Here is a 15,470-nt window from a genome sequence, read left to right on the forward strand (position 1 = left end):
GGAGAGGCCATGTGAGGATATGACAGAGCCAAGTGACTTGGTGTATAGGGAGAATAGGAGAGGGCCTAGAACTGAGCCCTGGGGGACACCAGTGGTGAGAGCACGTGGTGCGGAGACAGCTTCTCACCACGCAACTTGGTAGGAGCGACCGGTCAGGTAGGACGCAATCCAGGAGTGAGCCGCACCGGAGATACCCAGCTCGGAGAGTGTGGAGAGGAGGATCTGATGGTTCACAGTATCAAAGGCAGCAGACAGGTCTAGAAGGACAAGAGCAGAGGAGAGAGAGTTAGCTTTAGCAATGCGGAGAGCCTCCGTGACACAGAGAAGAGCAGTCTCAGTTGAATGACCAGTCCTGAAACCTGACTGGTTTGGATCAAGAAGGTCATTCTGAGAGAGAAAGCAAGAGAGTTGGCTAAAGATGGCACGCTCAATAGTTTTGGAAAGAAAAGAAAGAAGGGATACTGGTCTGTAGTTGTTGACATCAGTGGGATCGAGTGTTGGTTTTTTGAGAAGGGGTGCAACTCTCGCTCTCTTGAAGACGGAAGGGACATAGACAGCGGTCAAGGATGAGTTGATCAGCGAGGTGAGGTAGGGGAGAAGGTCACCGGAGATGGTCTGGAGAAGAGAGGAGGGGATGGGGTCAAGCGGGCAGGTTGTTGGGCGGCCTGCAGTCACAAGTCGCAAAATTTTATCTGGAGAGAGAGGGGAGAAAGAAGTCAAAGCATAGGGTAGGGCAGTGTGAGCAGGACCAGCAGTGTCATTAGACTTAACAAACGAGGATCGGATGTCGTCAACCTTCTTTTCAAAGTGGTTGACGAAGTCATCCACAGAGAGGGAGGAGGGGGGGTGGTGGGGGGGAGGATTCAACAGTGAGGAGAATGTGGCAAAGAGCTTCCTAGGGTTAGAGGCAGATGCTTGAAATTTAGAGTGGTAGAAAGTGGCCTTAGCAGCAGAAACAGATATAGAAAATGTAGAGAGGAGGGAGTGAAAAGATGCCAGGTCGGCAGGGAGTTTAGTTTTCTTCCATTTCCGCTCAGCTGCCCGGAGCTCTGTTCTGTGAGCTCGCAATGAGTCATCAAGCCACGGAGCTGGAGGGGAGGACCGAGCCGGCCGGGAGGATAGGGGACACAGGGAGTCAAAGGATGCAGAAAGGGAGGAGAGGACGGTTGAGGAGGCAGAATCAGGAGATTGGAGGGAGAAGGATTGAGCAGAGGGAAGAGATGATAGGATGGAAGAGGAGAGAGTAGTGGGAGAGAGAGAGCGAAGGTTGCGGCGGCGCATTACCATCTGTGTAGGGGCAGAGTGAGTAGTGTTGGAGGAGAGCGAGAGAGAAAAGGATACAAAGTAGTGGTCGGAGACATGGAGGGGAGTTGCAGTGAGATTAGTAGAAGAGCAGCATCTAGTAAAGATGAAGTCAAGCGTATTGCCTGCCTTGTGAGTAGGGGGGGACGGTGAGAGGGTGAGGTCAAAAGAGGAGAGGATTGGAAAGAAGGAGGCAGAGAGAAATGAGTCAAATGTAGACGTAGGGAGGTTGAAATCCCCCAAAACTGTGAGGGGTGAGCCATCCTCAGGAAAGCAACTTATCAAGGCGTCAAGCTCATTGATGAACTCTCCAAGGAAACCTGGAGGGCGATAGATGACAAGGATATTAAGCTTAAATGGGCTAGTGACTGTGACAGCGTGGAATTGAAATGAGGAGATAGACAGATGGGTTAGGGGAAAAATTGAGAATGACCACTTGGGAGGGATGAGGATTCCTGTGCCACCACCCCTCTGACCAGATGCTCTCGGGGTATGCGAGAACACATGGTCAGACGAGGAGAGAGCAGTAGGAGTAGCAGTGTTTTCAGTGGTAATCCATGTTTCCGTCAGCGCCAGGAAGTCGAGGGACTGGAGGGTAGCATAGGCTGGGATGAAGTCAGCCTTGTTGGCAGCAGAACGGCAGTTCCAGAGGCTGCCTTAGACCTGGAACTCCAGGTGTGTGGTGCGTGCAGGGACCACCAGGTTAGAGAGGCAGCAGCCATGCGGTGTGAGGCGTTTGTGTAGCCTGTGCGGAGAGGAGAGAACAGGGATAGGCAGAGGCATAGTTGACAGGCTGTAGCAGATGGCTACAATAATGCAGAGGAGATCGGAATGAAATTAACTAAACATCTGGGAAAGGAGAGAGCAGGGCCTCCCTCACCAAAAAACTCCCAAATATAACTCTCCCAACTTCCACCTCAGAAACTATAATTGTTTCAGTGAACCACCCGAATAAAACTCTCCCAACTTCCACTTTAGAAATTAGAATTGTTGTAAACTACAGCGGTTCAATGTTTCAAGGAATAGACTCAACTTACTTTATTCAGCTAGCTAACAATGACGCCATAGCTAACTAGCATGCTAGCATCCAATAACACACAGTTTAGCACCAATACTTGGTTACAACAAACTACCAATAGTGTGTTAACACACTAAACAGATAATTTGTGTCCGTGTCTAGTTCTTTCATAACGCAGCAATAATTAAACGTTGGCTAGCTAGCACAAAGATATTGTATTTAGCTACTACAGTACAGCTAGCTGGTAGTGTTGGCTAGCTAGCAATGGCTGCTGTGTTGACTGAATACACCCGATCTCATCTGATCTCGGAAGGTAAGCAGGATTGTGCCTGGTTAGTACTTGGATGGGAGACCGCCTGGGAATACCAGGTGCTGTAAGCTTTTTGTTCCACTAGAGAGTGCTCTTGTGTCATGGAGCAACTGCCTTTTATTTATCACCCTAATAATATCCTGTATTTTTATTGGACTAAATGCAGTTTGTATGTGCTGTCCTAACCTGATCAAATTAAATAATAGACAGTGCGTTTCCCTAAAAATATAGGCAGTACATTCAGCCTTTGTTTTTTGTCTGTTCATTAACTTGCATGGAAATACGAATCACTGATACATTTTGTTTATTTCTTTATATAGTGTACCAAGAGTTGTTCCTGCGCTTACGGCCATACCATCCTGAATATGCCTGATTTCGTCCGATCTCGGAAGCTAAGCAGGATCTGGCCTGGTTAGTATTTGTATTGGAGACCGCCTGGGAATACCAGGTGCTGTAAGCTTTTTGTTCCACTAGAGAGTGCTCTTGTGTCATGGAGCAACTGCCTTTTATTTATCACCCTAATAATATCATGTCTTTTATTGGACTAAATGCAGTTTGTATGTGCTGCCCTGCCCTGCCCTGATCAAATTAAATAATGGTCAGTGCGTTTCCCTCAAAATACATGTATCATTGAGCAACTGCCTTTTATTTATCACCCTAATAATATCATGTATTTTTATTTGACTAAATGCAGTTTGTATGTGCTGCCCTGCCCTGGTCAAATTAAATAATAGACAAAGCGTTTCCCTCAAAATATAGGCAGTACATTCAGCCTTTGTTATTAGTCGGTTCATTAAGATGCACGGAAATTCGAATCGCTGGTAAATTTTGTTAATGTCTTTATATAGTGTACCAAGAGTTGTTTACTCGCTTACGGCCATACCAGCCTGAATACACCAGATCTCGTCTGATCTCGGAACCTACGCAGGATTGGGCCTGGTTAGTACTTGGATTGGAGACCTCCTGGGAATACCAGGTGCTGTAAGCTTTTTGTTCCACTAGAAAGTGCTCTTGTGTCATGGAGCAACTGCCTTTTATTTATCACCCTAATAATATCATGTATTTTATTGGACTAAATGCAGTTTGTATGTGCTGCCCTGTCATGCCCTGATCAAATTAAATAATAGTCAGTGCGTTTCCCTCAAAATACATGTATCATGGAGCAACTGCCTTTTATTTATCACCCTAATAATATCCTGTATTTTTATTGGACTAAATACAGTTTGTATGTGCTGCCCTGCCCTGGTCAATTTAAATAATAGACAGTGCGTTTCCCTCAAAATATAGGCAGTACATTCAGCCTTTGTTTTTAGTCGGTTCATTAAGTTACACGGAAATTCGAATCGATGGTAAATTTTGTTAATGTCTTTATATAGTGTACTAGGAGTTGTACCTGCGCTTACGGCCATACCATCCTGAATATGCCTGATCTCGTCTGATCTCGGAAGCAAAGCAGGATTGGGCCTGGTTAGTACTTGGATAGGAGACCGCCTGGGAATAACAGGTGCTGTAAGCTTTTTGTTCCACTCACCTTTCAATGCCTTAGCTTTGAAATGTAAATGTTTATACATATTCAGATTGAGTTATCTTTCTAAAATGTGTATAGTATGCCAAGTTATTTAGCTACATGTATTTACCACTGCAGCATGGAGAAAGTCAAGAGGAAGCAATGGAGTGAGGTGGACATGTTCCATGCCATGGAGGACTGCGGGGCAGGGATGGCTATCCGCCAGGCTGCCAAGGTTAGGCATCTTTTGTTTTTAGGAGATTACCATATGTATGTGAATTTTATCTGCTAGTAACAGTTTTCTTTTCTTATCTACCAAGGTGCATGGTGTACCTCGGCAGACCCTGGCGGACAGGCTGAGCGGCCGGGTGACCCATGGTTGTCGCAGTGGACCACCCACATTGCTTGCACCAGAGGATGAAAAGTCTCTGGTGCAGTACTGTATCTACTGCGCCAGCCATGGGTTCCCCTTCACCAGACAGAGGCTGATGAAATACGCAGACAAAATCCGCAGGTATTTGGTGTTCTATGTGTTTATGTATGTAGAATGCTGGACTGACTGTTATCAATGTGTGTGATGTAAATGTGGATGTGTATGGTGATGCCAAAACAAACATTTTCATCCTGGATGGACAATTATATATTCTATTCTATTGTAGGTTTCGGCACCCAGGGGAAACAATCCCACCACTGGGGAAGAGGTGGTGGGAAATGTTCAGGAGGAGGCACAAGAACCTAAGCATGAGGAGGCCGGACACCCTGGACAGGGGGAGAGCTGAGTGTGCCACACGTCCGACGATGGACACCTTCTTCACTTCTTATGAGAAGCACTTGGAGGAGAGTGGGTTGAGGGAGAAACCCAGACAAATCTATAACTGCGATGAGTCTGGGTTTCGTAGCGACCAGAGCAGGCACAAAGTGCTGGCTCCCCGGGGCGCAAAACACGTGTACCAGCAGGCTCCGGGGACCAAGGAGCACATCACAGTGCTGGCCTGCTTCAATGCAACTGGGGAGGACATCCCCCCGTTTATCATCTACCCCAAGTGTTTCCCCGGTGGCCACTACACACTGGGAGGCCCCCCCCAAGCCTTGTATGGACGGTCAAGCAGTGGCTACATTGACGGGGACCTGTTCAGGAAGTGGTTTCAGCACTTCATTAAGTATGCAGTGAAAGAGCGCCCTCTCCTTCTCCTCTTTGATGGGCACAAGAGCCACATGGACCCGGAAGTGCTCGCGGTGGCACTAAGGGAAGGGGTTATACTTCTTTGTCTTCCACCACACTGCACCCATGTCCTGCAGCCGCTGGACGTGGCATACTTTGGCCCTTTAAAGGCTGAGTTCTCCAAGGTAGCTGGAGACCTTAGCCATTTTGACCACTCCTACATGGTAAACAAATCAGAATTTGCCAGAGTATTCCGCTACCCGTACCAGCGATGCAAGGACATGCGCTATGTGGTGGAAGGGTTTAAGAAGTGTGGCCTCTTCCCTTTTGACCCTTCAGCCATTGATGGGTCCCGTTTAATGCCGTCTCGGACCCTACCGGGTCCCAACACCGCCTCTACTGGAACCAGTAGCAATGTGCCATCCATCAGCACCTCCTCCCCAGCGACCACAGGAGGACCCTCAGCCCCTGCCCCAGTCCCAGCCGCTGCTCCAGTCCTATCCCTAGCTCTAGAAGAGCACCCCCTAATAGAGGGTGGGCTGATAGCGAAGAACCTGGGGCACATCCTTACTGTCCTGAAGTATCGGCTGGACCGATACAGAAGACTCCCTGTGGTCACCACATGCCTCACCGGGGAGGAATACACGCGCCAGTGGCAGGAGAGGGGTGAGAAGGAGAGGGCCGAGGCAGAGGAGAAAGAGCGTCGGGCAGCCCTCAGAACACAGAGGGCACAGGAGAGGGCTGCCATGGATGAGACCATTGACGCCATCGCCTCTGCTGGACCCCCTGCTGGAACCACTCCTGACAGCTGCATCACCACTGCCAGTGCCTCCCAGTGTGCAACACCTGTAGGAGCCGCCGGAGTCCCCAGCTGCAGAAGAAGGCCACATGCCTACTCCCCCGGCCACACCATCGTCGGCCCCTCAACCCCACCATTACAAACACCAGCTCCTCCAAGCCATCGTCGGCGGTTTTGTCCACCACCACCACGATGCACACCACCCCCCATGTCTGTCACCACCAACACGGCCTCCTCTGGACCAACTGCCTCCTCCGTCTCCCCTGGTCACACCACCATAGCAGCCTCGTCTGATGTCCCTGCCCCCCGAAATTTGAATACCACCACCTCCACAGGTAAACACATGTTAAAATTACGAAAAAATGACTGTTTGTTATCTGTTTTATAAAACAGCAATGTAAAAAAAATATATATATATATCTTTATATATCTACAGTAAATAGCACCAGCCCTCAAGTCATCTCCGCCTCCTCCAAAACCTCTGCAGCTTCCTCCAGAGGTATTGATGTAAAAAAGTTGAAAAGGGTTTTCATGCAACATGCTCTCTAACACCACTTTTTCTCAAACTGCAGCACAGAAAAGGAAGAGAAAAGCTACACCGGTCACATCTGTCACACCACCCATGGCACCACTCTCAGGTACTTCATAATCTGTTTTTCTCGCTCTCTCAGTTGTATCAATTACTATTGTTGTTGAAGAACTTCTACATTTTACAAAACCATATTAATCAATTTGTATTATTATTTAATTTTTTATAAAAGAAGACACCACCTGCTGTGCTCGCTGCGGGGAGCGTGATCCGCCTGCAAGCTCCTCTCAGGAGTGTAGATCCGAGGTGCCATGGGTGTGCTGTGACTTTTGCCAGCACTGGTTCCACTGCAGGTGTGTGCAGTGGGATCCAGAGGTAGCGGTGGAGCTGGATTTTTATTGTGATTTTTGTGACAATATAGGGATGGAGGTCGAGATTTAATTGTTTGTTTTGTTTGTGTTCATATGAAATTATTTATTTGTTCAAAAAAATAAATGTCTAAAATATAATATATATATTTATTGAACCCATCTTGTGTATTTCTTCCTTTACTTTCCAAGTGCACCTCTGCAACACAAACTCCAACAGTGTTTTCATTGTTTTATGTTAATGCACATAACTGAAATTAAAGTGTATTTGATGTAAATTATTAATACTCATATTTCATTTGGTTACAACACAGAATATGTTGGTGAAGAACCATTTTTTATGAGTCCACAAGAGGGCGCACCGGGCTACGCAATGAAAAGTTGACAGGCAAGTCATTATTTTTTACCTGGAGACAACTAGTCAACTATCTAGTAAACACTTCGGGTACGTGGTTGGTGTCTCTTTTTTCAACAAAATTAAACGGATATATCTTGTAATTGAACAAAATAGTAAGGTGGCCAATAACTGGGGGCCGTATGCCGATAATACGGGACGTATTTTTTTGCTAAACAGCTTATCAAAAGCTGACAACAGTAGTATTTCCAATGAAATGTCAAACTTGCTAATTGCTAACCCGTTAGCTAACATTTTTACGACACCAATAATCACAAAACATTGAAGGCTTGATCACAAGATAACACTGTTGAAGGTAATATATTTCTTAAACGCTGTTGAATATGCCGATAATACGGGATTCTACGCTATACTTATTTACTGCTAGCTAAGGGTTAGCGTGCTAGCTAAGGGTTAGCGTGCTAGCGATGCTAACGATGCTAGCTATGTTGGCAAGCTAGCTAATAAGTTTAGCATAATTGGTAAACAAGTCTTTGATTCAGAATACATCAATACACTGTGGTTAACCCAATGTTACATGCATTGGAAAATAAAATTGCTAGTGTAACTTGAATTGGTTTACAAGCTAGCTAGAAAAGCCAGTTCCTTTTCATCTGTTTTGTCAAGCTATAAGCCTGCATGTGTGCTAAAATATTTAATTAAATCCCCTCATTAAATTAATATATTTAAGTTGCATCAGTTTTTTATAGCCCTTTCTTACCCAAATACCATTTTTTCCGTTGGAATAATTTGGATGAAAATAAGAAATATGTGAAAGGAAATAAGTGACCAGATTTTGTTATTGAAAACCCTGGACATTCACTTCTTTAAAAAATAAATATATATACAGACATTGCCAGATTCTTTAACCAAATCCCTATTTCCTACACTAATTTTTTAAGATCGAAAACAAAATGGAAGATAAGAGTCCAGGAACCTACAAAGCAACCATTCCAGTCTGACAGCTGATTATTACATAATGCGGAGCTGTAGTAAACTGGGACATGCCGGGCATATCCAACTCGGCACTAAGGGTGGAGGGGGGTGCACAGACGCAGGGTGGCCGCTAGGTGGGTGACTCAAAGCGGTGTGCTCGTCATGCTTCGACATGTCAAGGGAGGTTAGTAATCTGGCTTCAGCCCTACACCGGCGTCAACAGCCGGAGCAATGCTAGCCCTGACATGTCTTTCCGAGCCTATTTAAATCCCGGGGAGACGGGGAAGTGGTTCCTACTGCTAGCCCTACACCGGCGTCAACAGCCGGAGCAATGCTAGCCCTGACATGTCTTTCCGAGCCTATTTAAATCCCGGGGAGACGGGGAAGTGGTTCCTACTGCTAGCCCTACACTGGCGTCAACAGCCGGAGCAATGCTAGCCCTGACATGTCTTTCCGAGCCTATTTAAATCCCGGGGAGACGGGGAAGTGGTTCCTACTGCTAGCATCCGAGCTGAAGCACTTTATGTACAGAATATGAAGGGTGTATTATAGAGATGTGTGTGTGTGTGTATATAAGGGACGTCTACTCTTTAGTACTTCTATTTATTTAGATAGGTAAGCTTGTTTCTGTCTTCCAAAGCTTGTCTTGACGTGTATGTAATTGTATACTTTTATAAGGCATTGCATGTTAACTTTGACATTTTAAATGTATTTTTTGCTCTACTCTTCAACAGGTGAAAGACAGAAAAGTCGGCTTTGGTACCCTCCGGAAATCACGTGTCTAGACTCGCGCTCTCCTATGCACCTGCTGAGGCAAAGAGGGAGCTGAGAGTTTTGATGCTAGGGGAGAGTGGTCTGTCTGTAAGGAGCGCCGCAGAAATTCTTTTTTCACCCGAGTTTTAAAGGAAAAGTCTTGGAATAGACAGAAAGGAATGGATTTCACGGTATCCCACCTCGGCTCTGTATTGATTATTCTCATTGCAGGTGTAGCCCATGGCCTGGAGATCACATCCCAGGGGCCCACGTCCATAGAGAAGGCCAGCAGTGAGAGCGTCAAGCTGGACTGCCAGTTCTCTCTGGCCCCCGAGGACTCTGGCCCCCTGGACATTGAATGGAGCCTGCTGGCCTCCGACAACCAGAAAGAGGATAAAGTGGTGATCCTGTACTCTGGGGACAGGGCCTATGAGGACTACTACCCTGCAGTGAAGGGGCGGGCCCACTTCAACTCAGCCGACCCTAAGAATGGCGACGCCTCCATCAACCTAACGGGTCTAAAGTCTAGTGACACTGGGACCTATCAGTGCAAGGTGAAGAAGGCCCCGGGCATCCGCAGCAGGAAGATGCTGCTGACCGTCATGGTGAGGCCTTCCAAGCCCAGATGCTATGCCGAGGGCCCCACCCAGGAGGGTAAGGACGTGGTCCTGAGGTGTATGTCCAGTGAAGGTACCAACCCCCTGCAGTACACCTGGGAGAAGACCAGCGACAACAAACTGCTGCCTGCCTCCGCCGTGCTAGACCCTGTGGGAGGCACCATGAACGTAAGGAACGCGTCCACCAGCTCCTCGGGAACCTACCGCTGCACAGCTAAGAACCGAGTGGGCATGGAGGAGTGTATTCTACAGCTTGGCATCACTCCCCCCCCCAACACTGCTGGTATCATAGCTGGAGCCATCATCGCTGTTCTGCTGGCCCTCATCATCATCGCCATCATCCTCTTCTGCTGCTGCCGCGCCCGCAACAGGAAGAAGTATGAGAAGGAGATCTCCTACGAGATCAGAGAGGACGTCCCCCCTCCGAAGAGCCGCGTGTCGACAGCCCGCTCCTTCACCAGCGTGGGCAGCCAGCGCTCCTCCCTGGGCTCCATGTCCCCCTCCAACCTGCACGAGTATGCCCTCAAGCCCCAGTACGACAAGATCCCCTCCGTGGAGGAGTACGAGAGGCCCCCCAGCCACGCACCCCTGCCCCCGCCCGTCGCCAGCAAGATGGCCGGCCCCAACCTCAGCCGCATGGGCGCCATCGCCGTCATGATCCCCGCCCAGAACAGGGACGGCTCCATCGTGTAGTGGAAAGAAACAGAGAAAGTCTTTGTTGCCTGTACCCTGCTGATATAGAAACCACACGTCTTTGGCTCAACTTTAGTTAATCAAGTTATTGTTTGCGTGAAGCAGACAGATGAAAACCGTTAAGACCCTCAATGGACATTATATCCCAGACTTTTCAGTTTCCATAATATTTTCTAGTCTCATATTTTAATTAAGTTAAATATTTGATGTTGTGAATTTCCAATTGCAGTATATCTTAGTTTACTCCTAGAATAGTGGATATTAGTTCATTTCTAAGGAAGGAATAGTTACTCTTCATGTGTTGTTAGCAGCCAAACTACTGGTATAGAAGTTGTGTAGGTGTTGCCTCTGGATTCTTCTCCACATAGTTAGATTTACACTAGTTTCACTATTGGTTGTCGCTTTCATCAACTAAGTACTACATACAGTAGATGCTCTCAAAAAAATATAAAGGCTTTTGTCTTGGTTCTGTTGTTTTTCCTGTTGATATACTGTTTTACCTACTTTAGTTGAATGAACTGATTGTCACTCTAGATAAGAGCATCTGCTAAACTAGAATACAAATGCACTGTCATTTACTTATTTTAAACATAAATGGTGAGCTATGATTGGCTAGCAGGTCCCCTTGGTTTTGAAGACATGTCACACAGCTTTGGGGAGAATTGTCAGGGGGTCTATCTGTCTGTGAGGAAGTCTGAGTCAGAGAGAGAGATTGGTGTTTATCTTAGTTAGAATGTTAGAACATTCAGTCACCTCTTGACTTCCTCTCTGACTCACTGGGGTTCAAATGGACCTCTGGAATGTCAAACTAGTCTGGGACTCCTTCCTCTCTGACTCACTGGGGTTCAAATGGACCTCTGGGATGTCAAACTAGTCTGGGACTCCTTCCTCTCTGACTCACTGGGGTTCAAATGGACCTCTGGAATGTCAAACTAGTCTGGGACTCCTTCCTCTCTGTTGTTCATCAGGGAGACAGTTATCTCAGACTGAGAGGCTGCATTGATGCTTTAGTTTATAGGGTGTTGAGTGTTTAACTGGTCCACATTGATTGCTGGAGAATATGTTTACAGTCTGTGTAATCTGCTTTTATGATAAGGAACTGATGCCTTCGTGGCAGTGATCAATCACAATAGCCTCCTGTCAGCTAGAGAAGTATATGGGATGGAGTCATATATTTCTACTCAGTACAGTGATCATGTGTCTTATCAGTTGCCTGTCTAAAATGGGACCCAGAATACTCTTATTGAGTTGTCTGGATCAGTATGGGATGAGGTGTATCAACTAGACTGGGACAGAACTGGCTGGATCAGTATATGGAGAGTAACGACTAGACTGGGACAGAACTGCCTGGATCAGTATATGGAGAGAGGGTATCGACTAGACTGGGACAGAACTGTCTGGATCAGTATATGGAGGGAGGGTATCAACTAGACTGGGACAGAACTGGCTGGATCAGTATGGGATGAGGTGTATCGACTAGACTGGGACAGAACTGCCTGGATCAGTATGGGATGAGGTGTATCGACTAGACTGGGACAGAACTGCCTGGATCAGTATATGGAGAGAGGGTATCGACTAGACTGAGACAGAACTGCCTGGATCAGTATGGGATGAGGTGTATCAACTAGACTGGGACAGAACTGCCTGGATCAGTATATGGAGGGAGGGTATCGACTAGACTGGGACAGAACTGTCTGGATCAGTATGGGATGAGGTGTATCGACTAGACTGGGACAGAACTGCCTGGATCAGTATGGGATGAGGTGTATCGACTAGACTGGGACAGAACTGGCTGGATCAGTATATGGAGAGAGGGTATCGACTAGACTGAGACAGAACTGCCTGGATCAGTATATGGAGAGTATCAACTAGACTGGGACAGAACTATTGATGGTGCGGTCTTATCCTGAGACATTCCCAGACTTCTACTCTTGACCTCTGGCAGCACCCCTGTTACGCTCTCTCTCCTCTTGACCTCTGGCAGCACCCCTGTTACGCTCTCTCTCCTCTTGACCTCTGGCAGCACCCCTGTTACGCTCTCTCTCCTCTTGACCTCTGGCAGCACCCCTGTTACGCTCTCTCTCCTCTTGACCTCTGGCAGCACCCCTGTTACGCTCTCTCTCCTCTTGACCTCTGGCAGCACCCCTGTTACGCTCTCTCTCCTCTTGACCTCTGGCAGCACCCCTGTTACGCTCTCTCTCCTCTTGACCTCTGGCAGCACCCCTGTTACGCTCTCTCTCCTCTTGACCTCTGGCAGCACCCCTGTTACGCTCTCTCTCCTCTTGACCTCTGGCAGCACCCCTGTTACGCTCTCTCTCCTTTTGACCTCTGGCAGCACCCCTGTTACGCTCTCTCTCCTCTTGACCTCTGGCAGCACCCCTGTTACGCTCTCTCTCCTCTTGACCTCTGGCAGCACCCCTGTTACGCTCTCTCTCCTTTTGACCTCTGGCAGCACCCCTGTTACGCTCTCTCTCCTCTTGACCTCTGGCAGCACCCCTGTTACGCTCTCTCTCCTCTTGACCTCTGGCAGCACCCCTGTTACGCTCTCTCTCCTCTTGACCTCTGGCAGCACCCCTGTTACGCTCTCTCTCCTCTTGACCTCTGGCAGCACCCCTGTTACGCTCTCTCTCCTCTTGACCTCTGGCAGCACCCCTGTTACGCTCTCTCTCCTCTTGACCTCTGGCAGCACCCCTGTTACGCTCTCTCTCCTCTTGACCTCTGGCAGCACCCCTGTTACGCTCTCTCTCCTCTTGACCTCTGGCAGCACCCCTGTTACGCTCTCTCTCCTCTTGACCTCTGGCAGCACCCCTGTTACGCTCTCTCTCCTCTTGACCTCTGGCAGCACCCCTGTTACGCTCTCTCTCCTCTTGACCTCTGGCAGCACCCCTGTTACGCTCTCTCTCCTCTTGACCTCTGGCAGCACCCCTGTTACGCTCTCTCTCCTCTTGACCTCTGGCAGCACCCCTGTTACGCTCTCTCTCCTCTTGACCTCTGGCAGCACCCCTGTTACGCTCTCTCTCCTCTTGACCTCTGGCAGCACCCCTGTTACGCTCTCTCTCCTCTTGACCTCTGGCAGCACCCCTGTTACGCTCTCTCTCCTCTTGACCTCTGGCAGCATCCCTGTTACGCTCTCTCTCCTCTTGACCTCTGGCAGCACCCCTGTTACGCTCTCTCTCCTCTTGACCTCTGGCAGCACCCCTGTTACGCTCTCTCTCCTCTTGTGTGTTATGCTGTGGTGTTGACCTCTGACCCCTGTGCTGTCTATTGTCAGGTGATATTCTACCTGGGGCAGTACATCATGAAGAAGCAGCTTTATGACATGAAGCAGCAACACCTAGTGCACTGTGCTGACGACCCACTGGGGGCTGTACTGGGAGTGGACAGCTTCTCTGTTAAAGAGCCACGGTGAGGGGACACACTGCAGGGAGTGGACAGCTTCTCCATCAAAGAGCCACACACAGACACTCTCACAATAACACACACACAGACACTCTCACAATAACACACACACAGACACTCTCACAATAACACACACACAGACACTCTCACAATAACACACACACAGACACTCTCACAATAACACACACACAGACAATCTCACAATAACACACACACAGACACTCTCACAATAACACACAAACAGACACTCTCACAATAACACACACACAGACACTCTCACAATAACACACACACAGACACTCTCACAATAACACACACACAGACACTCTCACAATAACACACACACAGACACTCTCACAATAACACACACACAGACACTCTCACAATAACACACACACAGACACTCTCACAATAACACACAAACAGACACTCTCACAATAACACACACACAGACACTCTCACAATAACACACACACAGACACTCACAATAACACACACACAGACACTCTCACAATAACACACACACAGACACTCTCACAATAACACACACACAGACACTCTCACAATAACACACACACAGACACTCTCACAATAACACACACACAGACACTCTCACAATAACACACACACAGACACTCTCACAATAACACACACACACAGACACTCTCACAATAACACACACACAGACACTCTCACAATAACACACACACAGACACTCTCACAATAACACACACACACAGACACTCTCACAATAACACACACACAGACACTCTCACAATAACACACACACAGACACTCTCACAATAACACACACACACAGACACTCTCACAATAACACACACACACAGACACTCTCACAATAACACACACACACACAGACACTCTCACAATAACACACACACAGACACTCTCACAATAACACACACACAGACACTCTCACAATAACACACACACACAGACACTCTCACAATAACACACACACAGACACTCTCACAATAACACACACACAGACACTCTCACAATAACACACACACAGACACTCTCACAATAACACACACACAGACACTCTCACAATAACACACACACAGACACTCTCACAATAACACACACACACAGACACTCTCACAATAACACACACACAGACACTCTCACAATAACACACACACAGACACTCTCACAATAACACACACACAGACACTCTCACAATAACACACACACACAGACACTCTCACAATAACACACACACAGACACTCTCACAATAACACACACACAGACACTCTCACAATAACACACACACTGGGTTACTGATACAGGGCTGGGTTACTGATACAGGGCTGGTTTACTGATACAGGGCTGGTTTACTGATACAGGGCTGGGTTACTGATACAGGGCTGGGGTACTGATACAGGGCTGGGTTACTGATACAGGGCTGGGTTACTGATACAGGGCTGGGTTACTGATACAGGGCTGGGTTACTGATACAGGGCTGGGTTACTGATACAGGGCTGGGTTACTGATACAGGGCTGGTTTACTGATACAGGGCTGGGTTACTGATACAGGGCTGGGTTACTGATACAGGGCTGGGTTACTGATACAGGGCTGGGTTACTGATACAGGGCTGGGCTGGGTTACTGATACAGGGCTGGGTTACTGATACAGGGCTGGGTTACTGATACAGGGC

The 15,470-nt window shown here is 47.8% G+C and overlaps 3 protein-coding genes across 5 annotated transcripts; all 3 read left to right on the plus strand.

Moving 5' to 3' along the window:
• Positions 1-3,938: 3,938 nt before the first annotated feature.
• Positions 3,939-5,383, plus strand: LOC311115662 (uncharacterized protein; the record flags this gene model as incomplete). Its single annotated transcript, XM_084190822.1, has 5 exons — positions 3,939-4,134; positions 4,276-4,372; positions 4,458-4,651; positions 4,797-5,048; positions 5,347-5,383. The coding sequence occupies exons 2-5, from the start codon at positions 4,277-4,279 to the stop codon at positions 5,381-5,383; spliced, it is 579 nt and encodes a 192-aa protein (XP_084046948.1). The 5' UTR covers positions 3,939-4,134; position 4,276.
• A 187-nt stretch (positions 5,384-5,570) lies between these two features.
• LOC311115661 (uncharacterized protein) lies at positions 5,571-7,153 on the plus strand. 3 transcript variants are annotated; one of them, XM_084190819.1, is made up of 4 exons: positions 5,571-6,433; positions 6,535-6,597; positions 6,671-6,736; positions 6,860-7,153. In XM_084190819.1, the coding sequence occupies exons 1-4, from the start codon at positions 5,581-5,583 to the stop codon at positions 7,066-7,068; spliced, it is 1,191 nt and encodes a 396-aa protein (XP_084046945.1). In that variant the 5' UTR covers positions 5,571-5,580; the 3' UTR covers positions 7,069-7,153. The 3 variants fall into 3 exon arrangements, with proteins under 3 accessions (XP_084046945.1, XP_084046946.1, XP_084046947.1); XM_084190820.1 differs by having other exon boundaries at positions 6,863-7,153; XM_084190821.1 differs by lacking the exon at positions 6,535-6,597.
• A 1,912-nt stretch (positions 7,154-9,065) lies between these two features.
• LOC311115660 (coxsackievirus and adenovirus receptor homolog) lies at positions 9,066-10,746 on the plus strand. Its single transcript, XM_084190818.1, has one exon. It carries the CDS (start codon positions 9,258-9,260, stop codon positions 10,386-10,388), a length of 1,131 nt encoding a protein of 376 aa, XP_084046944.1. The 5' UTR covers positions 9,066-9,257; the 3' UTR covers positions 10,389-10,746.
• The last annotated feature ends 4,724 nt before the right edge of the window (positions 10,747-15,470 follow it).

Source organism: Coregonus lavaretus (genome assembly GCF_964263955.1).
Source record: "Coregonus lavaretus genome assembly, contig: HAP1_SCAFFOLD_6457, whole genome shotgun sequence".
Classification (NCBI taxonomy): Eukaryota; Metazoa; Chordata; class Actinopteri; order Salmoniformes; family Salmonidae; genus Coregonus; species Coregonus lavaretus.